This window comes from Nycticebus coucang, chromosome 8, assembly GCF_027406575.1.
Source record: "Nycticebus coucang isolate mNycCou1 chromosome 8, mNycCou1.pri, whole genome shotgun sequence".
NCBI lineage: Eukaryota > Metazoa > Chordata > Mammalia > Primates > Lorisidae > Nycticebus > Nycticebus coucang.
Window position 1 is genome coordinate 93,755,060 of NC_069787.1, and position 25,726 is coordinate 93,780,785.

Genomic DNA, 25,726 nt, shown 5'->3' on the forward strand with positions numbered 1-25,726 from the left:
TCCCTCTGCCCATTAACATTCTTGATGATGGCACAGGAGTAGAGTGAAGAAATCACAAAGTGAACATGGGTTTCAAGTGCTCATTTTCCATTAGGTATAGAATTCCCAGGCTCTACCCTGTGCCATGTTTTGTATGTCCATTAAGAGAAGTCACCTGCCAGATACAGTGGCTCATGTCTGTAATCCTTATTCTCTGGGAAGCTGAGGTGAGAGGATTGCTTGAGCTCAGTTTAAGACCAGCCTGAACAAGAGTGAGAACTTATCTAAAATAAGAACTAAAAATAGAAACAACAGGTAGCCAGGTGACTGAGGCAGGAGCATCCTAGGAGTTTGAAGTTGCAGTGAGCAATGATGAAACCACTGCACTCTACCCAAGGCAACAGAGCAAAATACTATCTCGAAAAGCATAACAACCCCACAACCCCCTCCAGAAAAAAAACCCAAGAGAAGCCACTTAACACTCCTAATTGTGGGTGATGGTGGACTCCTACTTTCCTTCCCTAAACTGCTGTATAAATAATGTCTTCCCTCTAGCATTTAGCCAGTTTCTGCCCCATTTTCTTCTCTATGTTGCCTTGAGCCACGAATCTCTGATTGGTCTAACACAGTGTTTCTCAACCTTCCTAATGCCACGATGCATTTTCATTGTTACAAAGGGGTCACGACCCACAAGTTAAGAACCTCTGGTCTGGGTGGCGCCTGTGGCTCAGTCGGTAAGGTGCCGGCCCCATATACCGAGGGTGGCGGGTTCAAACCCGGCCCCGGCCAAACTGCAACCAAAAAATAGCTGGGTGTTGTGGCGGGCGCCTGTAGTCCCAGCTGCTTGGGAGGCTGAGGCAAGAGAATCGCTTAAGCCCAGGAGTTGGAGGCTGCTGTGAGCTGTGTGAGGCCACGGCACTCTACCGAGGGCCATAAAGTGAAACTCTGTCTCTACAAAAAAAAAAAAAAAAAAAAAAAGAACCTCTGGTCTAACAGGCTGCATCATCTGCCACTACTTTTCTGATAAGCAAGATTAAGGATATATCACTGAAATGTTATTTTCAGGGGGCTTTGTGTGGTGGCTCATGCCTGTAATCCTAGCACTGGTTAGGATTAATCAGTGGGGGTGGAGTGGGCCAAGATAAGTGTTGAGCTAAGGAGTTCAAGACCACCCTGAGCAAGATTGAGACTCTGTCTCTACTAAAAATAGAAAACTAGCCAGGTGCCTGTAGTCCCAGCTACTTGAAGGCTGAGGCAAGAGGATCACTTGAACCCAGGAGTTTGAGGTTTCTATCAGTTACAATGCCACGGGACTCTACCTAGGACAACAAAGTAAGATTCTGTGCACAACAAAAAAAAGTTCATTTCAGACTTTGGAATATTATGCTATTACCTTAATAATTCAGTTTCTATGTTTTGTAGGCCAATCTAGGCCAAGAGTGTTGTGTAAAAAGACAATTAAGACTGAAAAAATGCAATTTTCAAGTTCTCTTTCTTATGTTTGAGCTGACATTGTTAAAAACAGTTATTTTATAAATCCACCTATAGTGTTAACAAAGATTAGGAACACAATAGTGAACAATATTTCTAGCTGAACAGAAAACAACAGGTATCTCTATAAAAGTAACTAATTTATTTTCCTTTTTATGCAGGCTTTCACACTCCAAGAACTCTCTTTCCATGCTGTGCAAGGCCAATTCCTGTGGTTGTAGAGAGTAAAAAAAGCACCAGACAACAACACAGCCTTTGGGGAGCTTCCAATGAAACAATTAGGAGGAAACTCCCACAGGCAGAAAGTGTTCAGAGGCAAACGAAGTTCCAAGTTTAAAAGAGAAATGCAGTGACTGCACTTCTCTAGAAAACCTTCTACTGACTTTTCATTCAAGCAAGAGAGAGCAGATGCTCAGACTGGGTGTGGGAGCCATGTGGCAGCTGCCTCCTATTAAAACAGGAATGTAGGATTCAACTCGAGAAACTCATTGACAAATACTAGATCCAGATTCAGCCTTAGAAGGCATTTTTAGAGCCTTGCTAAGCACAAGTAACAAGTCAGGCTGGAAAGGAACCTCGGGGTGTTACTTTCCTGGAGTACAAAGCTTTGGGTGATTTGGGGTCTGTAAAGCAAGAAAATGAAGCAGGAGAACAGCAAAGGCCAAAAAGGCATCATGATGGGCCACTGGACTCACTATTATTTTTTTTTTTTTGAGACAGAGCCTCACTTTATTGCCCTACGTAGAGTGCCACGGTGTCACAGCTCACAGCAACTTCAAACTGTTAGGCTCAAGTAATTCTCCTGCCTCGGCGTCCCAATTACCTGGGACTATAGGCATCCAACACAATACCCGGCTATTTTTTGAGATGAGGTCTTGCTTTGGCTGGTCAAGTTGGTCTCAAACTCGTGAACTCAGGTAATCCACCTGCCTTGGACTCTCAGAATGCTAGGACTCCCAGAATGCTAGGATTACAGGCATGAGCCACTGCACCTGGCACCACTGGCCTCACTTAAGAAAGCAGGGACAGGCTCGGCACCTGTAGCTCAGTGAGTAGGGCGCCAGCCACATACACTGAGGTGGGCGGGTTCAAGCCTGGCCCAGGCCTGCTAAACAACAATGACAATTGCAATAAAAAAATAGCCGAGTATTATGGCAGGCGCCTGTAGTCCCAGCTACTCAGGAGACTGAGGCAAAAGAATGGCTTTCAGCCCAAGAGTTTAAGGTTGCTGTGAGCTGTGACACCACAGTACTCTACCAAGGGCGACATAGACTCTGTCTCAAAAAAAAAAAAAAAAAGAAAGAAAAGTAAAGAGAAGAAAAGAAAAAAGAAAGTAGGGACAGGCCTGGAGTAGAAGCTCATGACTGTAATCCTAGCACTCTGTAAGGCCCAGGTGAGAGCATCCCTTGAGCTCAGGAGTTCAAGTACAGCCTGAGCAAGAGTGAGACCCCATTGCTACTAAAAATGGAAAAATGAGCCAGGGGTGGTTGTAGGTGCTTGTAGTCCCAGCTACTTGGGAGACTGAGGCAGGAAGATTGCTTAAACCCAGGAGTTTGAGGTTGCTGTGAGCTAGGCTGATGCCACAGCACTCTACTGGGGGCAACAGACTGAGGCTCTGTCTGGAAAAAAAAAAAAAGAAAAAAGAAAAAGAAAGAAAACAGAGATAGGAAGACTACAAAAGACAAGACTAAGAAGTTAAAAAGCAGGACAAAGGTCCAAGGAAACGAAACCTCAGGATGGAGGTGTGGTTAGCAGCATCACGGCCATGGGGAGCTGGTGCCACTATTCCATAAGCATCCACCCTGTGCCAGGCACTAAAGGAGTCATTTCTCTTAGGCCCATCCACTTATTCCTCATATCCCAGCCATAAGGCAGGTGGTTTTATAGTTCAATATACATTTTTTCAATTTCCATTGAGTTAAGAATGCAAGGGTCTAATTTCTAACGTTTAATTACTATTTGGAGATTCCTGTTACTGACTTCTACTTTCTTTCCATTGTGGATAGAGAACATAATCTGATTTCAATTCTTTTAAATTTAAGTTTTGTTTTATATCCCAGAATATGGTCTATTTTGGTGAATGTTCTGGGAGCTTGAAACAACATGTATTGCTATTATAATGCAGTATTCTACTTCAATTATCTTCTATTAATGGTAAGTACGTTTATATCCTTGCTGCTTTTTTTTTTTTTTTGTAGAGACAGAGTCTCACTGTACCGCCCTCAGGTAGAGTGCCGTGGCGTCACATGGCTCACAGCAACCTCTAACTCTTGGGCTTACACGATTCTCTTGCCTCAGCCTCCCAAGTAGCTGGGACTACAGGCGCCCGCCACAACGCCCGGCTATTTTTCTGTTGCAGTTTGGCCGGGGCTGGGTCCGAACCCGCCACCCTCGGCATATGGGACCAGCGCCCTACTCACTGAGCCACAGGTGCTGCCCCCTTGCTGCTTTTCTATCTAACAGTTCTGTCAACTGTTGACAGATGGATGTAGTGGATTTGCCTATTCCTTCTTAAAGTTTCATCAGTTTTTGCTTTACTGATCTTCAAACATGGTTGGTTGGTATATACATATTTAAGGTTGCTGTATCTTCTTGGTAAATTAACTCATTATTTAATGGTCCTCTTTGTCCCTGTAATTTTCTTTGCTCTGAAATCTAATCTATCTTTATATTAATACAATCACTCCTGCTTTTCCTATTTCTTTCTTTTTTTTTTTTTTTTTTTTGAGACAGAGTCTCACTTTGTCACCCTTGGTAGAGTGCCATGGTGCCATAGCTGTTATGGCAACCTCAAACTCTTGGGCTTAAGCGATTCTCTTGCTCAGCCTCCCAAGTAGCAAGGACTACAGGTGCCCGCCACAAAGCCCAGCTATTTTTAGAGACGAGGTCTTGCTCTGGCTTAGGCTGGTCTTGAACCTGTGAGCTCAGACAATCCACTTGCCTCAGCCTCTCAAGTGCTGGGATTTCAGGCATAAGCCACAGCACCTGGCCCTGGCATCAATACATTTTTAGAACAGAGTTTATTTCCCCCCATTATTTCTTATTCCCTTATACTGAAGTGCCAAAAAAAAAAAAAAGTATACAGATTTTAAGAGGTTTTATCTATGTATTACTTTTTTTCTAGTAGTCTCTAGTCTTAAAAAAAAAAAGGAAGCAAGGATAATATTAATAAAAGGACACATATCTACACAATAGACCACACACTAAACTAGCAGTTCTCAACCCGTGGGTCGTGACCCCTTTGTAACAATGAAAATGTATTACTTTTGAAGTAGAACTTAATTACAACAGCAATGTGTAGTATGACATTTGCTCAAAAGATGGTGGTCATTAAATGAATGCTAATGTCACCAAGTGATAGGCAGAACAGTCAAAGAAAATGGTGGAAGCATGGTTGTTGTTCAAGGAGTACAAGACCATTTTGAAGTGATAATTGAAATTTACGAATGCTGTGGAAGTACAACAGAGGCATGAGTATGCAACAGAACCTCCAACATGCCTAAAAATGTATGCATTCGTGCTATGTCTGAGAGGCATGATATTGTGTATGACATGCACAAGACAAGATCCCAGAGGCCTCGCACAGCAACAAGATCTGCTTCTGCTATGGTGTTGGAACAGTTTACATACTTGCTATAGTCTACCAAACTATGTGCATGTGAGACAGAAGTCAGGAGAACAAGCACAGGATACATTTTACAGCAAAATACAAAGTTTTCATCACAAGATTATGAGACTGAAACAGGAGAGCTTACCTCAATGAGAATTTTCAGGACAACGGATGGGACAAAAAGGTGTAGTTGAGTTTCCTCCATGTCCTCCTCACTTAACATCTCTTGACTTCTACCTATAGGGGACCTTAAAGCATGTGGTGTACTGCAGAAAACTGGCTACAATGCTAGTACTAGGGATACATGTGGATACTTTGGTTAACATTACTCAAGCACTAGTTTGCCATGATCAGAAGGGTCTGGACATTGATAGTAACCATTTCGAGCACCTCTTATAATTGCAGAAGTCAAATGTGACATCTTTTTTCATTGATATATATTGAGTATTACAAATTTTTTATTAAGATAGAGTCTTACTCTCTCTTCCTAGGTAGAGTGCCATGGCATCATCATAGCTCACAGAAACCTCAATCTTTTGGGCTCAGGCAATCCTCTTGCTTCTGCCTCCTGAGTAGCTGGGACTATAGGCACCTTCCATGATACCCTCCTAATTTTTCTATTTTTAGTAGATGTGGGGTCTTGCTTTTGCTCAAGCTGGTTTTGAACTCCTGAGCTCAAGTAATCTACCCACCTTTGCCTCCCAGAGTGCCAAGATTACAGGTGTGAGCCACCCCACCCAGCTAAGTATTACAATTTTAATATAGTATTTTCTTTCTTAAAATGTGTATACATTTTTTTTGTACCCTCTGTATTTACCCATTCTTGAGCTTTCTTTTTTCTTGAGACAGTCTCACTCAGTTGCCCTGGGTAGAATGCCACAGCACTGTCATGTTAACAGTAAACTCAAACTCTTAGGTACAAGAGCTCCTCTTGAGTCAGCCTCCCTAGTAGCTGGGACTACAGGCGTCTACCATAATGCCTGGACAGTTTTTTTTCTATTTTTAATAGAGACAGTGTCTCACTTTGGCTCAGGCTAGTCTTGAACTCCTGTGCTTAGACAATCCACCCACCTCAGCCTCCCAGAGTGCTAGGATTACAGGCATGAGCCAATGCGCCAGGTCTATTCTTCTCTTTTGACACAGAGTCTCAAACTGTCGCCCTGGGTAGAGTGCTGTAGTGTCATAGCTCACGGCAACCTCCAACTCTTGGGCTCGAGTGATCCTCCTGCCTCAGTTTTCCTATTTTTAGTAGAGATAGGGTCTCGCTCTTGCTCAGGCTGGTCTCTAACCCATGAGCTCAAGCAATCCACCCAGCTTCGGCCTCCCAGAATGTTAGGATGATAGGCGTGAGGTACTGTGGCTGGCCTCACCGTTTATTCTTGAGCTTTCAATCATTGGGACCCCAAGTGTGTAATCTATTCTTAAGCCATTGTATGTTCCATCTTTCAGGAACACTCTTTAAGTATGTCATCAATATGTCACAATAAAGTGCTTTTTTTTTTTTTTTTGGCCAGGGCTGGGTTTGAACCCGCCACCTCCGGCATATGGGACCGGTGCCCTACTCCTTGAGCCACAGGCGCCGCCCAGAGTGCTCTTTTTTTTTTTTTAAATTAAATCATAACTATGTACATTAATGCATTTATGGGGTACAATGTACTGATTTGATATACAACGTCGAATGCTGACATCTAACTGATTAACCATCACCTTGCTTACTTATTTGTTGTGGTAAGACATTTATATTCTATTCTTAATAATTTGAAATGTACCATTATGCACATTAGGTAGGGTCCCACCGAATACTCTTCCTCCTCCCCTCCCCTCTCAAAGAAATGATCCCTGGAAGTATAGTCTTAATAAAGTGCTCTTTCATGTCTTTAAAAAGTGATTTCATTAGTTGATACATTGATAATCTTATGGTATAACTTTAATTGTGCTTATAAGGTAAGTGTAAACAAACTACTATTAATGTCAACATTTTAAAGGTAAAATATGAAATCTGTGTAAGATGATTATTTAATTTGGGAAGAAAGAGTGTTATATATTTTAATATATTTACCTTGATACTAAAGGAAAACAATATGGGTCATATAAAATAGAAGTCATCACAGTACTGTTATGACTAAGATATTGTGGGAAAGTCCACTTTCCTGGAATAGGGCCATCAGTCTTTCTAGTGAGGTAAGTCTATTGGAAATTGGCAAAGATTAATGAAAAAGCGAATGGCTGAATACAGACAGAGAAAACTGGTCCTGGGATATCTAAAGATGGATGAGACTGCTGGCAGAGCATTCAATGACACCTGTTTTTCTAGGCTACTTTTTTTTTTTTTTGAGACAGAGCTTCAAGCTGTTACCCTGGGTAGAGTGCAGTGGCATTATAGCTCACAGCAACCTCCAACTCCTGGGCTTAAGCAGTTCTCTTGCCTCAGCCTCCCAAGTAGCTGGGACCACAGGCACCCACCACAATGCCCGGCTATTTTTTGGTTGTAGTTGTCATTGTTGTTTGGCAGGACCGGGCTGGATTAGAACCCGCCAGCTCTGGTATATGTGGCTGGTGCCTTAGCCGCTTGAGCTATAGGCGCTGAGCCCTAGGCTACTTCTTGTTCTCTCCTCTCTTTTCATTTGTCTGATAAAAACGGGAACAGAAAATGTAATACAAACTGTATATTATAGAAAGGTCAAAAGACCCAGCCTTGCCCCTGTAACTTATAGTAAATGGTCTGTTAACAAATCATTCTAGAGGAATGGAAAAATATATTTCTACAAGATCTTCCACGTTGTCTTTCAGATAACTAGCTATGTAGTGTGAACCAACAGCCGAAAGACAGAAAACCAGAAATAAGGGTAAGTAAGACTGTGCCACACAAAGGGAATCATTTCTCTCACTCACCAGTCCCCAAAGAGAGCCTTCTGAAGTGGCAACAATGGTAGCAGCTCTTGGGGTGTTGTACATCAGAGCTAGTTCTCCAAAACTGCCCCGGTTGTCATACTGACCAACACAACGGGTTTGATTATCTTTTGTTACTAAAATATCATAGGTTCCCCTGGAAGAATGACAAGAAACACTTTCATTAATTACTTTTGATAATATAAGAACTGGCAGTTATGCATATAAAACATTGTTATAGGAGATTTCCAACACAATTTTTCTAGTATATAAAAATTTAACAAGGCTGGGTGTGGTGATTCATACCTGAAATCCCAGCAGTTTGGGAGTCCAGGGGTTCAGGCCAGCCTGGGCAACACAGTGAGTCTCTATCTCTATTTTGTTTTTTTTTGTCACCCTCGGTAGAGTGGCATGGCATCATAGCTCACAGCAACCTCAAACTCTTGGGCTCAAATGATTCTCTTACCTAAACCTCCCAAGTAGCTGGGACTACAGGGTGCCCACCACAAGCTCGGATATTTTTAGAGATGGGGTCTCACTCTTGCTCAGGCTGATCTCAAACCTGTGAGCTCAGGACAATCCACCCACTTTGGCTTCCCAGAGTGCTTAAAGGCATAAGCCACTGCGCCTAGCCGAGACCTTATCTCTAAAACACACACACACACACACACACACACACACAGTGTCCATAAAGTTCATGTGCAATTTAAAACAGACAGCTATTTTAAATTGCACACAAAGTTTATGGCCACACTGTACACACGTATGTATGAATGTGTATATATATATATATTTTTTTATTTATATATACCTATAAGTCGACTGTTAGAAGCAGCAATGTAATTTAAAAATTATTGTCATTATTCACAGAATATTTAGATAGGAAACATTAGCATAATGGATAAAGATGAAAGCCTTTTCTTTGAGAAGATATTTATATCATCTTTACTCTTTTTTTTTTTTGAGACAGAGTCTCAAGCTGTCACCCTGGGTAGAGTGCCATGGCGTCATAGCTCACAGCAACCTCAAACTCTAGGCCTTAAGCTATTCTCTTGCCTCAGCCTCCCAAGTAGCTGGGACTATAAGAGCCCACCACAATGCCCAGATATTTTTTTTTGGTTGTAGTTGTCGTTGTTGTTTGGCAGGACTGGGCTGGGTTCGAACCTGTCAGCTCCGGTATATGTGCCTGGTGCCCTAACCGCTGAGCTACAGGCGCTGAGCCCCATCTTTACTCTTAAAATAAAACATTACCTTTAATGGCTCGGCGCCCATAGCTCAGTGAGTAAGGCGCCAGCCACATACATTGAAACTGGTGAGTTTGAGCCCTGCCTGAGACAGCTAAATAACAATGACAACTGCAACCAAAAAATAGCCAGATGTTGTGGCAGGTGCCTGCAGTCCCAGCTACTCAGGAGGCTGAGGCAAAAGAATCACCTAAGTCGAGGAGTTTGAGGTTGCTGTGAGCTGTGATGCCATGGCATTCTTCTGAGGGTGACATAGAGTGAGACTCTGTCTCAAAAAAAAAAAAAAAAAAAAAAAAATTACCTTTAATTATAATAATTTGCTACAAGTATCAAGGGCCTAAAAGTTACCCAGGGAGTAAGAGAATTTTCTGTTAAACAACCTGCATGAGCAAAAGCTCAACAAGAAAGGGACCAACTGAATTTACTACAGTTATTTGACGGAGATTAAAAGAACCTCAAAAATCAGTGGAACATGTCCAAGTGTAGTGAGACACATGTAATCCCAGCACTTTGGGAGGTTGGGGTGGGAGGATCATTTGAGGCCAGGAGTTCAAGACTAGCCTAGGCAACATAGTAAGACCCCTTCTCCACAAAAAATAATTGTAGCACTGCATTCTAGTCTGGGCAGAAGAGAGAAAGCAAGACACTGTCTCTATAAATACATATATACATACATACATACATACATTTTTTAAAAAAAGAGGAACAATTGGGTGGTGCCTGTGGCTCAGTGGGTAGGGTGCTGGCCCCATATAACGAGAGTGGAGGGTTCAAACCCGGCCCCGGCCAAAGTGCAACAAAAAAATGGCCAGGCGTTGTGGTGGGCGCCTATAGTCCCAGCTACTTGCGAGGCTGAGGCAGGAGAATCGCCTAGGCCCAGGAGTTGGAGGTTGCTGTGAGCTGTGTGACGCCACGGCACTCTACTGAGGGAGATAAAGTGAGACTCTGTCTCTACAAAAAAAATAAAAATAAAAATAAAAATAAAATCAATAGCCGGGCGTTGTGGCGGGCTCCTGTAGTCCCAGCTGCTCGGGAGGCTGAGGCAAGAGAATCGCGTAAGCCCAAGAGTTAGAGGTTGCTATGAGCCGTGTGACGCCATGGCACTCTACCCGAGGGCGGTACAGTGAGACTCTGTCTCTACAAAAAATAAAATAAAAAAAAATCTAATAAAAACAAACAAAAAAAAGAGGAACAATTAGAAAAATCTGAATAAGGTCTGCATGTTACATATAACATTGTACACATTTTTTTCTTGAGACTTTGTCACCCTCAGTAGAGTGCAGAGGTATCATGGGTCACAGCAACCTCAAAGTCTTTGGCTCAAGTCATTCTCTCTCTTTTTTAGTTATCGTTTTATTTTTTAAATGCCATTCTAGAAAAGCAACCCATTGGGTAAAGCAAGGAGAGGACACATTCTATTTCCCGCTAGAAGAATTCAGTGAAGCAGCCTCCTCTGTATAAAACTGGCTTTGGCAGTGCTGCTGAGACCAGTGCGACCTTAAGGAGTCTGCTGAGCAAATGTTGGTTGTGCAAGCTGTTGGCCCCAAAGCTGGGGGTGTGTTTTGCACACTGAAGTTTTTTTTTTTTATTAAATCATAACTGTATACATTGATATGATCATGGGGCATTCAAGTGATTCTCTTGCCTCAGCCACTCAAGTAGCTGGGATTACAGGCACCAGGCACAACCCTGACTATTTTTAAATTTTTTTTTTTTTTTTTTTTGAGACAGTCTCACTATGTTGCCCTCTGTAGAGGGACAAGGCGTCACAACTCACAGCAACCTCAAACTCTTGGGCTTAAGCGATTCTCTTGCCGCAGCCTCCTGAGTAGCTGGGACTATATGTGCCTGCCAGAACTCTATTTTTTTGTTGCAGTTGTCATTGTTACTTAGCTCGCCTGGGCTGGGTTCAAACCCACCAACCTTAGGGCATGAGGCCGGCGCTGTAACCACATGAGCCAAGAAAATATTTTTAGCTTTATGCAAAGCACGCTGAGGTATTCAGAGATAAAAGGGATTTTTTTTTTTTTATTGAGACATGGTTCTTACTCTGTTCCCTGACACAGAGTACAGTGGCATCATAGCTCACAGCAACCTTAAATTCCTGGGCTCCAGTGATCTTCCTGACTCAGCCTCCCAAGAAGCTGGGACAATAGGTGCGTGCCACCACACCCAGGTAATTATTCTGTTTTTTTCTTTTCTTTTTTTTGAGCTGTTGCCCTGCGTAGAGTGCTGTAGTGTCATAGCTCACAGCAACCTCAAATTCTTGGGCTTAAGCAATTCTCTGAAATTACTTCAAAAGAAATAAAAATTTAAAAATTAACAAAAGATAGCTGGGCACGGTGGCTCATGCCTATAATCCCAACAATCTGGGAGACCAAGGTGTCACATTAGGTGGGCATTGTGATGGGCGCCTGTACTCCTAGTTACTTGGGAGGCTGAGGCAAGAGAATTGCTTAAGTCTAAGAGTTTGAGGTTGCTGGGAGCTGTGATGCCCCAGTATTCTACCCAGGTGACATAGTGAGACTTTGTCTTAAAAACAAACAAACAAAAAATAGCCAGTGCCTATAATCCCAGCTACTTCAGAGGCTGAGGCAAGAGAATCACTTGAGCCCAGGAGTTTGAGGTTGCTGTGAGCTATGATGCCATGGCATTCTGCCATGGGCAAGAAAATGAGACGCTGTCTCAAAAAAAAAAAAAATTAACAAAAGATAATGCGTAAAGCAACACCTTAAACTCTGGTAAAGGGGGTGGTGCCTGTGGCTCAAAGGGGTAGGGCACCAGCCCCATATGCCAGAGGTGACGGGTTCAAACCCAGCCCTGGCCAGAAACCACAAAACAAACAAACAAACAAAAAAAAAAACATACTCTTGGGCGGCGCCTGTGGCTCAGTCGGTAGGGCGCCAGCCCCATATACCGAGGGTGGCGGGTTCAAGCCTGGCCCTGGCCAAACTGCAACCAAACAATAGCCGGGCGCTGTGGCGGGCGCCTGTAGTCCCAGCTACTCGGGAGGCTGAGCCAAGAGAATCGCTTAAGCCCAGGAGTTGGAGGTTGCTGTGAGCTGTGTGACGCCACGGCACTCTACCGAGGACCATAAAGCGAGACTCTGTCTCTACAAAAAAATAAATAAATAAATAAATAAAAAGAAAAAAAAAAAAAACTCTGGTAAAGGAGTAGGCAAACAGTATAGCGCTATGGCTATTCTTCAGGGAATCAATTCACTTGAACACAGGCAAATAACATGTTTATAAAGCATGCCTTGCACTGTCTAACTGTAGAGGAAATTTTCTACTGTAAATGTTAGCTCCTCACATATGGGTTGTCTTGAGAACTGAGGACAGCAATACATAGAAGGGCAGTCTTTGGACTCTCACAAGGCTTTTGGAAGCTTGTTAACCTGGCCTTATGCCTGTCTGGGATGAACAGAACATAGAGAAAGCACTTTCCTTGAATCATAAATCCAATTAACTGTGGCCACAAAATTGCAAAGCTCCATCTCCTACCGTTCTATGACATAAAAGTTGTCTCCATCATCTCCTTGGTCAATGACATGCTCATCAACTTTGACTATCCTTTCAAACATGGCATCGAGGACTTGAGAAAGCTGTTCCTACAGAGTACACATAAGGAGGAAAGATGGGTTTTACATTTGCTTAAAAAAGGCAATGACCATTATGCCAGTTTGTTACTATATAACAGAAATCTCACACCAGACTGTTCCCATACCAGACTGTTCAGAAACTTACAGCCTACCTGAAACAAATGCTTTCCTAGGACGATTCAGCCTTGCACTTCCATGGCACAACTGCCAAACATTCTGAGGCAGTACTGTTTTGAAAAAGCTGTTCACAATTTACAAAAAAGTACATTATCTAAATCATGGAAATATTCTCTTAGCCATAACCTCATGATTATCACCTGCCTTGAGGGCTCCAGTGGTATGTCACCTGTAAAGTCATGTACTGCCACCTTCCTGCAGATGTTGGTTGACCTTCATAAGATCATCAAATCTACAGGGCTGTGATGGCAAATGGCACGGGAGGTTATCTCATGGAAGTGCACAATTGTCTGACTAGCCAAACACATCACATACCTTCGCTGAACTTCCATATCTTCGTATTTAAGAAGAGCTAAATGCAGTGGTGCATGGTTATAATCCCAGCTACTCAGGAGGACTGCTTGAGGCCAGGAGTGCGTGACCAGATTTGGCAATATACCAAGACCTCCTCTCAAAAACAAAAACTTTTTTTTGGCTCAGTGCCCGTAGCTCAGTGAGTAGGGTGCCAGCCACATATACCAAAGCTGGTGAGTTCAATCTGGTAAACAATGACAACTATAACCAAAAAATAGCTGGGCATTATGGTGGGTGCCTGTCGTCCCAGCTACTTGGGAGGCTGAAGCAAGAGAATTGCTTAAGCCCAAGAGTTTGAGGTTGCTGTGAGCTGTGATGCCACAGTACTCTACTAAGAGCGATATAGTGAGACTCTGACTCAAAAAACAAAAAAACAACTTTTTTAAAAAAAGGGTATGATTTTTAAAAAAGGGTATAATGATAACATTTATAGCTCCTTACTTTTTAAGACCAAAGAAGAAAAAAAATTTAAGGGAAGCATTTATTAAACAATACTCAATAAATGGGATCTATTATTAGATAGCTAATATTGTTTCATTTATATACAACACATTACTTACCAACATTACCTGCCATAACCAGAAGATAATTCTAGCAATAAGAAAACAATACTATTAAATTCTAATGAAACAGGGAATTCTGGGAAGATGGAAGACTGGTAGCAACCCTTGGCAGAGGCTGCTGAGCAGAGGAATAAAAACTAGATGGAATCAGCCTCTATGAAGCCAAAGGTGGGGTGCTGAGCCAAGAAAGAAGTTCAGCAAGCTGTAACTCCAAGGAAAAGTATTTAAGAAAACAAATTACAGGTACAAAGCCTATCGACTAGAGGATGGGAGACCCTTCCCCCAAGTAGGATGCCCACTGCAGGCTATCTGCCAGCAAGCAGGGAACAAAAGACCTCTCATTTTACCTCGCTGGAGAGAGTCGCTAAGCACCAGGTCTCTTTCTCCAGGGAGGTCCCATTCATGAACCTAGACACCACCCCGCCAGGCATAAAACTGAACAGTTGGGGCGGCGCCTGTGGCTCAGTGAGTAGGGCGCCGGCCCCATATGCCGAGGGTGGCGGGTTCAAACCCAGCCCCGGCCAAACTGCAACAAAAAAATAGCCAGGCGTTGTGGCGGGCGCCTGTAGTCCCAGCTGCTCAGGAGGCTGAGGCAAGAGAATCACGTAAGCCCAAGAGTTAGAGGTTGCTGTGAGCCGTGTGACGCCACGGCACTCTACCCGAGGGCGGTACAGTGAGACTCTGTCTCTACAAAAAAAAAAAAGAAAAGATTAACAAAATTGATAAACTTTTGGACAACCTAACCGAAAAGTAAAATCTCTAATATCGTCTATCAGAAACGATAAAGGAGAAATAACAGACACATCAGAAATTAAAAAAATCCTCAATGATTACTACAAAAATCTCTATTCCCAGAAAAATGAAAATCTGAAGGAAATGGACCAATACCTGGAAGCATGCCACCTTCCCAGATTCAACCAGAAGTAATTAGAAATCTTGAATAGGCCTATATCAATCATTGAAATATCATCAACAATACGAAATCTCCCCCCCCAAAAGAAAAGTCCAAGACCAGATGGCTTCACATCTGAATTCTATCAAACCTTTCAAGAGGAACTAGTACCTATATTATACAAGCTTTTCCAAAGCATAGAAAAAGAAGGAATACTTCCCAACACATTCTATGATGCAAATATCACAAACCAGGAAAGGATCCAACAAGGAAAGAAAATGATAGACCAATATCATTAATGAATATCAATGCAAAAATATTTAATAAGATCTTAGCAAACAATTCAACAACACATCAAAAAAATTACACACCATGATCAAGTTGGTTTTATTTCAGGGTTACAGGATTGGTTCAACATACGCAAATCTATAAATATAATACATCACATCAATAAAATAAAAAACAAAGATCATATGATTCTCTCGGCTGACGCAGAAAAAGCCTTTGATAATATCCAGCATCCTTTTGTGATCAGAACACTTAAGAAAATAGGCATAGAAGGGACATTTCTTTTTTTTTTTGGTTTTTGGCCAGGGCTGGGTTTGAACCTGCCACCTCCGGCATATGGGACAGGTGTCCTACTCCTTGAGCCACAGGCGCCACCAGAAGGGACATTTCTTAAACTGATAGAGACCAACTACAGCAAACCCACAGCCAATATCATATTGAATGGTGTGAAATTGAAAACATTTCCACTCAGATCAGGAACTGTGACTTGTAGTAAAACAATATGCAGTAGGTCTTCAAATAACATCATTTTGTTATAACACTGAGGAAAAACAAACTTTTTAAAAAATTTTTCTTTTTTAGACACAGAATCTCACTTTATAGCCCTTGTAGTGTGCCGTGGCATCATAGCTCACATCAACCCCCCACTCCTGGACTTAGGCGATTCTTTTGCCTCAGCCTCCCACATAGCTATGACTACAGGCGCCTGCCACAATGCCCGGCTATTTTTTGTTTGCAGTTTGGCTGGGACCGGGTTTGAACCTGCCACCCTCAGTATATGGGGCCGGCGAACAAACTGGTTTTGTTTGTTTGTTTTTATGTTTGAGACAGATTCGTACTTTGTTGCCCTCAGTAGAATGCCATGCATTATAACTCATAGCGACCTCAAATTCTTGGGCTCAAGTGATCCTTTGCCTCAGTCTCCCAAGTAGCTGGGACTACAGGCAGCCACCAAAATGCGTAGCTAGTTATTCTATTTTTAGTAGAGACAGGGTCTCCCTTTGCTCAGGCTGGCAACTTCTTTCTCTCTGTACACAAACTTACAAGAGAAAAAGCAAAGGTGGCAAAATGTTAACAACTGATTGATCTAGGTAAAGGGTATATGGGTTCGTCATATGATTCTTCCAAATATTCTGTATATTTAAAAATTTATAAACAGAAATTTGGGGCCGGGCATGGTGACTCATTTCTATAATCCTGGCACTCTGGGAGGCTAAGATAAGAGGATCACTTGAGCTCAGGATTTTGTGACCAGCTTGAGCAAAAGTGACACCCCATCTCTATGAAAAATAGAAAAAAATAGTTCAGCATTGCGGCTTATGCTTGTAGTCCCAGCCACTTGAGAGGCTGAGGCAGGATTGCATGAGGAATTTGAGGTTGCAGTAAGCCATAATGATACAACTGTCTCTAGCCAGGGCAACAGATTACTCTGCCTCAAAAAAAAAAAAAGGAAAATAAATTTAAGAATTGGGAACAAATACACTAACCAGAATGGCTAAAATTTTAAAAGACTAACATGATAGCAAAAGTGTGGAGCAACTGGAAATCTCATACATTGTTGGTAGGAATGAAAGTAGTACAATCTCTTTGAAAAAGATCTGGTAGATTTTTAATAAAGTCAAACATATACCCACCCTACAACTCAGCAATTTTGATCTCAGGTAGTTTACCGAAAAGAAATGGGGGAGGAAAAAGTTCACAAAAAGACTTGTACTAATACACACAGTATTATTCATAGCCATTAAAAACCAGAAACAGACCATGTATTTATTAAGAGAAAAATGAATGAATTGGTATTTTTGTACAACAAAATACTGCTAAGCAATAAAAGGGAATGAAATAACATCACTGGCAATAAGATACCTCTTGATATGATGCTCTGAGAAGGATTCAACATAGTAATCTGTCCAAAAACGTGTAATCATATTCCAAAATCACAGAGAAACATCCAACAAACTCAAATTGAGGGACATTCTACAAAATAACTAACTTGTACTCTTCACTGTCAAAGATCCTTACCTTTCAGAAAAGAAAAACTGAAAACCACAGATGGGAGTTAACTAAGAAGAAATAACAACTAAATGCAATGTAGGTTCTTGGACTGGATCCTCAGATGAAAAAAGACTTAAGTGAGAGGGCGGTGCCTGTGGCTCAGTGAGTAGGGTGACGGCCCATATTCCGAGGGTGGCGGGTTCAAACCCAGCCCTGGCCAAACTGCAACAAAAAAATAGCCGGGCGTTGTGGCGGGCGCCTATAGTCCCAGCTACTCGGGAGGCTGAGGCAGGAGAATCGCCTAAGCCCAGGAGCTGGAGGTTGCTGTGAGCTGTGTGACGCCACGGCACTCTACCGAGGGCAATAAAATGAAACTCTGTCTCTACAAAAAAAAGAAAAAAGACTTAAGTGAGAAAATTAATTTCAATAAGGCAAAACTGGCATAAGGTCTGTAGTTTAACATACGGTATTATAACAACATTGATTTCTTGGTTTTGATGTTGGGGAAACTGAATAAGGTGTTTGTGGGAACTCTGTACTATTTTTGCAACTTTTTTTAGTTAGTCTAAACTTAGTTCAAGACAAGCCCAGTAATCCCAGTGACTCAGGAAGCTGAGGCAGGAGGTTCATTTGAGGCCAGAAGTTTAAGAAAAGCCTCAGAGAGGGCATGATGGTCATGCCTATAATCCTACCACTTTGGGAGACCAAGGCAGGAAGAATGTTTGAAGTCAGTATTCAAAACTAGCCTAAGCAGGAGTGAGACCACGTCTCTACAAAAAAAAAAAAAGAAAAGTTAGGGTGGCGCCTGTGGCTCAGTGAGTAGGGCACCGGCCCCATATGCCGAGGGTGGCGGGTTCAAACCCAGCCCCGGCCAAACTGCAACCAAAAAATAGCCGGGCGTTGTGGCGGGCGCCTGTAGTCCCAGCTGCTCGGGAGGCTGAGGCAAGAGAATCGCGTAAGCCCGAGAGTTAAGAGGTTGCTGTGAGTTGTGTGACGCCACGGCACTCTACCTGAGGGCGGTACAGTGAGACTCTGTCTCTACAAAAAAAAAAAAAGAAAAATTAGATGGCATGGTGGTGCATGCCTATAGTCCCAGCTACTCAGAAGGGTGAGGCAGAAGGACTGCTTGAGCTCAGGAGCATGAGGGTGCAGTGAGCTATGATTGTGCCACTGCATTCAAGCCTTGCTGATGAAAGAAGAACCTGTCTCCAAAAAGGATTAAATAAATAATTAAAAAAAAAAAATTGTCCAGATAAAATGTAAAAAGACAAAGAAAAAAACTGATATATACAATATGTACGAACTTCAAAAACATCATGTTGAGTGAAAGAGGCCTTACATGAAGAGTATACATTGTACATTTTTATTTATATAAAATTCTAGAACAGGCAAAACTAATCTATTATAGAATAAATGAACACAACAGTTACCTCTGCAGGAAGGAGGGCAAAAACTGATCAAAAAGAAGCATCAGGGAGATGTTTTTGGGATGGTGGCAATGTTCTCTATTTTGGGAGGGGTTTGGGTTACTTAAGTGTATGTATTTGTCAAACCTCAGCTAATACACACTTAAGACTTACACATTTAGCTAGGCAAGGTGATGCATGCCTATAGTCTCAGCTGCTAGGGAGGCAAAGGTGGGAGGATTGCTTGAGCCCAGGAGTTTGAGGTCAGCTTGGGCAACACAGCAAGACTCTGCTTCTTAAAAAATTATGAGTTAGCCGGGCATTGTGGCAGGCGCCTGTAGTCCCAGCTACTCGGGAGGCTGAGGCAAGAGAATCGCTTAAGCCCAGGAGTTGGAGGTTGCTGTGAGCTGTGTGAGACCATGGCACTCTACCGAGGGCCATAAAGTGAGACCCTGTCTCTACAAAAAAAAAAAAAAAAAAATTATGAGAGAAAAAAGACTTGTGCATTTCATTGTATATAAACTTTACATCGAAAAACTATAAACAAATATTGAACTCTAGCTTATAATATGCATGTCAAAGTACGTAGGAGAAAGTATACTGATATCTGCAATTTACTCTGAAATTCACCCCTCAAAAGATGGGTTAATGCAGAGGCTAGTAAACTGCTGCATATTTTTACAAAGAATATTTTATTGGAACACAATTACTCCCTGTGCTTTGTTTTTTGGGTTTTTTCGGAGACAAGGTCTCACATTGTCCAGGCTAGAGTGCAGTGTAGCATCATCATAGCTTACTGCAATTTCAAACTCTGTGGCTCATATGATTCTCCTGCCTTAGCTTCCCAAGTAGCTAGGATTACAAGTCCATGTCACCATGTCCAGCTTAATTTGTGTTTGTTTGTTTGTCTGTAGCAACAAGATCTCAAACTCCTGGCCTTAAGCAATCCTTTTGCCTTGGCCTCTTAAAGTGTGCTAGGTGTTACAGGTGTGGAAGCACTATGACCAGCCACCCTTTGGTTTATGTATTCTCTATGGCTACTTTCTTACTTCAAAGGCAGAGGTGAGTAGTTGTGTCAGAAATAGGTGCTAAAAAAATGTATATACATTTTTTAGAAAGTAAAAAACTGTATTCAATTTGTAATACACAGTCACATTTGACTTCTGTAATTACTAGATGTGCTCAATGTGACTTGTATTCATCTTTTGTCATTGGTATATACTGAGTATAACAATTTTATTCATTTTTTGTTATTTTCCTTCTCTTTTCTCAGCCTAAGCCATGAGAGAGTATAACAATTTTAATACAAGCATCCCTTTCTTAAAATATATATGCATTTTTTTGCACCCTCCATATTGACTATTTGGTTCTTTTGGAATAAGTTTGCTGATCCCTTTGGATAAACGGTAGGTGATACAGTTGCATAATAAAATGTTGAAATCAAGGCAGTCAATACACATGTTTCTATAAAATTCTTTCAACTTTGCTGTATGCTTGAATGTTTTCAGGATAAACTGTCAGAAAAATATAACTGACTCTGAAAATTCAGTTCTCATTTGTCAGATAAAATGGTATTCTCCATTACCAAGGAAACTCCAAGTATCAGGCTGACAGAAAAACCTCCCTTATAAAAAAATTCTGCAGGTATAAAATTTTTAAGAGGCTGCTGGGCATTGTGGCTCATGCATGCAATCCTAGATACTTGGGAAGCTGAAGCAGGATGATCACTTGAGACCAGCAAGGGCAACATAGTAAGACCCTGACTGAAACAAAAATTTACAAGAGATTTTATTGGCTCAGTGCCTGTAGCTCAAGCAGCTAAGGTGCCAGCCACATACACCACAGCTGGTGGTTCGAATCCAGCCTGGGCCTGCCAAACAACAATGACAACTACAACCAAAAAATAGCCAAGCGTTGTGGTGGGAGCCTGTAGTCCCAGCTACTTGGGAGGCCGAGGCAAGAGAATCGCTTAAGCCCAGGAGTTGGAGGTTGCTGTGAGTTGTGATGCCATAGTGCGACAGCTTGAGGCTCTGTCTCAAAAAAAAAAAAGGAGATTTTATTCATAGTAAATAAAGAAGTGAGTCCTTTTTTCATTTACATGGGTGAGTCTTTGAGAGGAAAGAGCTAAGACAGACCAGTGTGTCCCACAATCAGCTGTTCCTTGAGTTCATGGTTTATTCAGTCTCAGAATAACAAACTTTGGGTAAAGTTAAAGCTATTCTTGGCTTGGTGCCTGTAGCTCAGTGGTTAGGGCGCCGGCCACATACACCAAGACTGGGGTGTTCGAACCCAGCCCGGGCCTGATAAACAACAATGATAACAGCAACAAAAATAGTGAGGTGTTGTGATAGGCACTTGTAGTCCTACCTACTTGGGAGGCTAAGGCAGGAGAATTGCTTAAGCCCAAGAGTTTGAGGTTGCTATGAGCTGTGACATCACAGCACTCTACCAAGGGTGACATACTGAGATTTTGTCTCAAAAAAAAAAAAAAGCTATTCCTCTAAACTACACAACCACCGAACAGACTAGTTTACAGATACCAAGGCTGGTCGATTCCCTTGACTAATACATCACAAACTCATGTCTGACCAGAGATTTTCAGGGAGAACTGTGGAAATGTTTTTAGAAGTTTTGTTTTTTTTCGCAGGAGTTGGGTAGGGGAAATCTAATCCCAACCTTTCTGTGAATTCTAGGATTCCTCAATAGACCTAGCACCTCAGCCATTCACGTGGTTTTGGTGTGTAGCCTTCAAAGTAAGGAGAAACAGGAAATTTGAAGGTTGACTACTGTTGTAGAGTGAATATTTATGTCACCTCAAAATTCTTATGTTACAAAGTACCTCCCAATGTGATGGTATTAGGAGGTAAGGCCTTTGGGAAGTAATTATATCATGAATAGGATTAGTGCCCTTATATTGTAAGAGAGAGCCCAGAAAGCTCCCTCTCTCCTTCTACCACATGAGGATACAGAAAGAAGACAGCCATCTATAAACCAGAAGTGGGTCCCTCATCAGACATCAAATCTGCTGGCACACCTCAATCACAGATTTCCCAGACTCCAGAATTATGAGAAATTTCCATTGTTTATAAACCACTCAGTTTACAATATTTTGTTACAGCAGCCCAAGTACACTAGAATACCTATCCTTAGGATGTAACCACTGTTCTCTATTTCTACTAGAAAGAGGTAGAACAGATCCAAGCTATAGGTCCTATGCCAGGCCTTACAAACACACACCATTTCACAAGAAGAGCTCTACACCTGAGGACTTCACTGAGAAGCAGTTGCAAGAGGTGACCATATCTGAGGTGTGAGAAATAATCTCATATTTCCAATGGATTAACTGCTACTAATGAAAAGAACTACACACCAGTATCTACAGAGAAATCTAATATTGTACAAATACAGACCCTCCAAACTAAGCCAAGGTCACATAAACCTAAGCATTTCCTTGCAACATGACCAAACTACACCATCCTTAAATTACCAGTATTCTCTTGGGAAGTACCAAAGCAGTTCAGAAAAATACAGTAGTCTCCCCTTAGCTAGGGGAATAAGTTCCAAGCTCCACAGTAGATACCTGAAACCATGGACAGAACTGAATCCAAATGCTATCAAGCAGAATACATTTCTGTTCATGTCTTCCACCCACAAATATAATCCCTTTTCCATCTTAACCTAGCACTTATGCACTGTGGCCACAACTTTTGCAGTCCAAGATGCAACAGCAAAATTAGTGCAAATTTCTTTATCCTTCTTTATAATTTCACAGATAGAAGATTCATTCTTATCATAGATCTTTGCAACCTCAACATGTGATATGTTTTTTATTTCCTAACTAAGTCAAGAACTTTCACCTTTTCATTTAAAAGTAACCATTTTATGGCTTCTCTTTGGAATATCCAAATTGTATCACTTCTCTTATGCTCTGGGGTTATTATTAAGTAAAATAAGGGTTACTTTAACACGACTATTCAAATAAGCCAACCAATGATTTGTATCCTCATATTAATCTGAAAAAAAAAATACTATAAATATTAAAAAAATAAAAGTGAGTGTGAAAATAAAAGGCCTACTTGGGAAGCACTTAAAAAAATACATAATTAGGCAGCGCTTGTGGCTCAAAGAAGTAGGGTGCCGGCCCCATGCACGGGAGGTAGTGGGTTCAAACCCGGCCCTGGTCAAAAAAATAAATAAATACATAATTGACACTGGGAGAAAAAACACAACTACTGCTAAGTGACTGGGTGGGTAGTATAGCGTATGCAGCAAAGATATGCTGAACAAAGTGACAAGGTGGAATGGAGGAAGATAGGACAAGATTTGATCATACTACTCAGAAGAGCACAGCATTTAAACTTAGGAGTTGTTATTTATAGAATTCTCCATTTAATTGATTTGGCCTGTGGGAAGCAAAACTGTGGATATAGGGGGGACTATTGCACTACAGTGTACCTGAAAGACCATGTCTGCGTTACAACGGCCAACACAAAACATTTGTAAATGAGTTTAAAGTTTATACCTCATACAAACATGGCTAAAAAGTGCTTAGGTGATAAATAGGAAAGAAGTTAAAAGACCATTATAAAAAAATATTTTTAAAATCAATGTTACCTGATCAAGATTTTTGAAAAGAAGAATATCTTTGCAAGCTTCCTGAAGTCTGCATCTCTGTTCATCAGTTTTAGGATAAATCACCTGCCAATCCAAAGAAAACCAAAGAGATCTTTTTTATTTCTTTTTTTTTAAAAGCACCTACTTGGGGCGCCAGCCCCATATGCCGAGGCTGACGGGTTCAAACCCGGCCCCGGCCAAACTGCAACCAAAAAATAGCCGGGTGTTGTGGCAGGTGCCTGTAGTCCCAGCTACTTGGGAGGCTGAGGCAAGAGAATTGCTTAAGCCCAGGAGTTGGAGGTTGCTGTGAGCTGTGTGAGGCCACAGAACTCTACCGAGGGCCATAAAGTGAGACCCTGTCTCTACAAAAAAAAAAAAAAAAAAAAGCACCTACTTGAAAACGGATATATTTCTTTCTCCAAAACTTGGGAAAATTTTTTAAAAAGCATTCTATCATTTTATTTTTATTTTATTTCTTTTGAGACAAAGTCTTACTTTGTTACCCTCAGTTGAATGCCGTGGCATCATAGCTCACAGCAAACTCAAACTCTTGGGCTCAAGCAATCCTCTTGCCTCAGCCTCCCGAGTAGCTAAGCCTATAGGTGCCCACCACGATGCCTGGCTACCTTTTAGAGATGGGGTCTCACTTTTGCTCAGACTGGTCTCAAACTCATGAGCTCAGACAATCCACCCACCTCAGCCTCCCAGAGTGCTAGGATTACAGGCATGAGCTACCATGCCTGGCCTGTAATTTTAATTCTACACAAATATCAAACTGTATGCTGAATCTACAAGGGCAGTGTAATGCAGGGGTGAAGAGCACCATCCCTGGAGCCACCTGCTAGCTATGTGGCTAGGAGCAAGTTACGTGTTTCTTGGAAATCTTGGAGTCCTCATCCATAAAGTGAAATGTTATAAATTTGTTCATTCAACAAATATTGAGCACCTACTCACTGCCAGGCACAATCTTTGCTCTGAGGACATGGCAGTAAAAACAAAGACAAAAACATTTGCCTTCACAGTAAAAAAATACATAAAATATGTTAGGGAGTAATTAAGGCTAAGGAGAAGAAAAAGGTAGAGAAAGGAGACAAAAAGTATGAGTGTGCATGTGTACATCCATGTGTGGCCAGGCGAGGCCTTACTGAGAAGGTAACATTTATGAACAGAGCTTGAGGAAGTAAGTTCAACTTGAGAGAGTGAGTCATATGGATATTCCTGTGGGAAGAGCACCCTAAGCAGAGAGACCAACATGTGAATACAAGACTTTAGGGTGGGAGTATGACTAGTAAGTTTGAAAATAAACCAGGAAGTAAGTATAGCTCATTCAGAGTGAAAGGGAAAGATCAGGAGAATGGGTTGGGAGGGAGATGGCCAAATCAAAAAGGGCATTGTAGGTCACAGAAGAAATAGAACTTTCTCTAGGAACATGAGTGAGATGGAGTCTGACTTGAGGAAGGAAAATGATCTGACTAATGTTTTTAAAAGATTACACTGGTCACTAAGTGAAAAACAGTCTGTAGGAAAGCAAGAGTAGCAACCCACAATGCCAGATGGTGGTGGTTTGGACCAGGATGGTAGCCATGGAGGTGCCGAGCAGTAGAATTCTGAATATGTTTTGAAAAGGACACAGCTCACTGAATTTACAAAAAAAATGAGAAGGCTTGATGTTGACCCCAAAGTTTTCAGAATGAGCAACTGGAAGGAAGGAACTGCTATAAATTAATCTGGTGAAGATGAATATTTAAGAAAACAATCAGAGCCGGGCACGGTGGCTCACACCTGTAATCCTAGCACTCTGAGAGGCCGAGGCTGGTGGATTACTTGAGCTCACGTTCGAGACCTTTCTGAGCAAGAATGAGACCCCGTCTCTACTCCTGCCCCCCAAGAGCTGGAAGTTGCTGTGTGCTATGACACTGTGGCAATGTACCCAAGGTGAGAGCATGGGACTCTTATCTCAAAACAAACAAACAAACAAAAAACCCCCTAATAATCAGTAGTTCACATTGTCTGAGTTATCTACTGACATCTAAGTGGAGATGGTAAGTAAATAATAGCTATAAAAGCTAGAATTCAAACATCAACAATTTATTATTAAGGCTGGGCATGGTGGTTCATGCCTATAATACTAGTACTCTGAGAGGCCAAGGCAGGTTGCCTGAGCTCAGGAGTTCCAGACCAGCCTGAGCAAGAGCAAGACCTCGTCTCTAAAAAATAGCCAGGCATTGTGGCATGTGTTTGTAGTCCCAGCTACTTGGGAGGCTGAGGCAAGAGGATTGAGCCCAAGAGTTTGAGGTTGCTGTGAGCTATGACGTCATAGCACTCTACTAAGAGCAACAAAGTGAGACTTTATCTCAAAAAAAAAAACCCAAAAGAGGGCGGCGCCTGTGGCTTAAGGAGTAGGGCGCTGGTCCCATATGCCAGAGGTGGCGGGTTCAAACCCAGCCCCGGCCAAAAAAAAAAAAAAAAAAAAAAAACCCAAAAGACAAAAAAAAAACAAAAAACACCTTATTATTAGCAGCAGTGCTAATGGTATCTAGAAATGAGAGCTATTACTAGGATTAAAAAGTTATTACATGCAGGGCGGCGCCTGTGGCTCAGTGAGTACGGCACCGGCCCCATATAC

At 41.8% G+C, this 25,726-nt stretch overlaps 1 protein-coding gene across 3 annotated transcripts in view; it reads right to left on the bottom strand.

The window, feature by feature from the left end:
- Window positions 1–25,726, bottom strand: part of PRKAR2A (protein kinase cAMP-dependent type II regulatory subunit alpha) — a 119,235-nt gene that overhangs the window by 22,725 nt on the left and 70,784 nt on the right. For all 3 annotated transcript variants that reach the window (XR_008381575.1, XR_008381574.1, XM_053599126.1), the window contains 3 exons: window positions 23,101–23,184; window positions 12,717–12,823; window positions 7,973–8,126 (listed from right to left, as the gene is read on the bottom strand). Coding sequence is in view for 1 of the 3 variants with exons in the window: in XM_053599126.1 (XP_053455101.1) it covers window positions 7,973–8,126; window positions 12,717–12,823; window positions 23,101–23,184 (345 nt within the window). In the remaining 2 variants the exon portion in view is untranslated. The remainder of the gene's footprint in view (window positions 1–7,972; window positions 8,127–12,716; window positions 12,824–23,100; window positions 23,185–25,726) is intronic.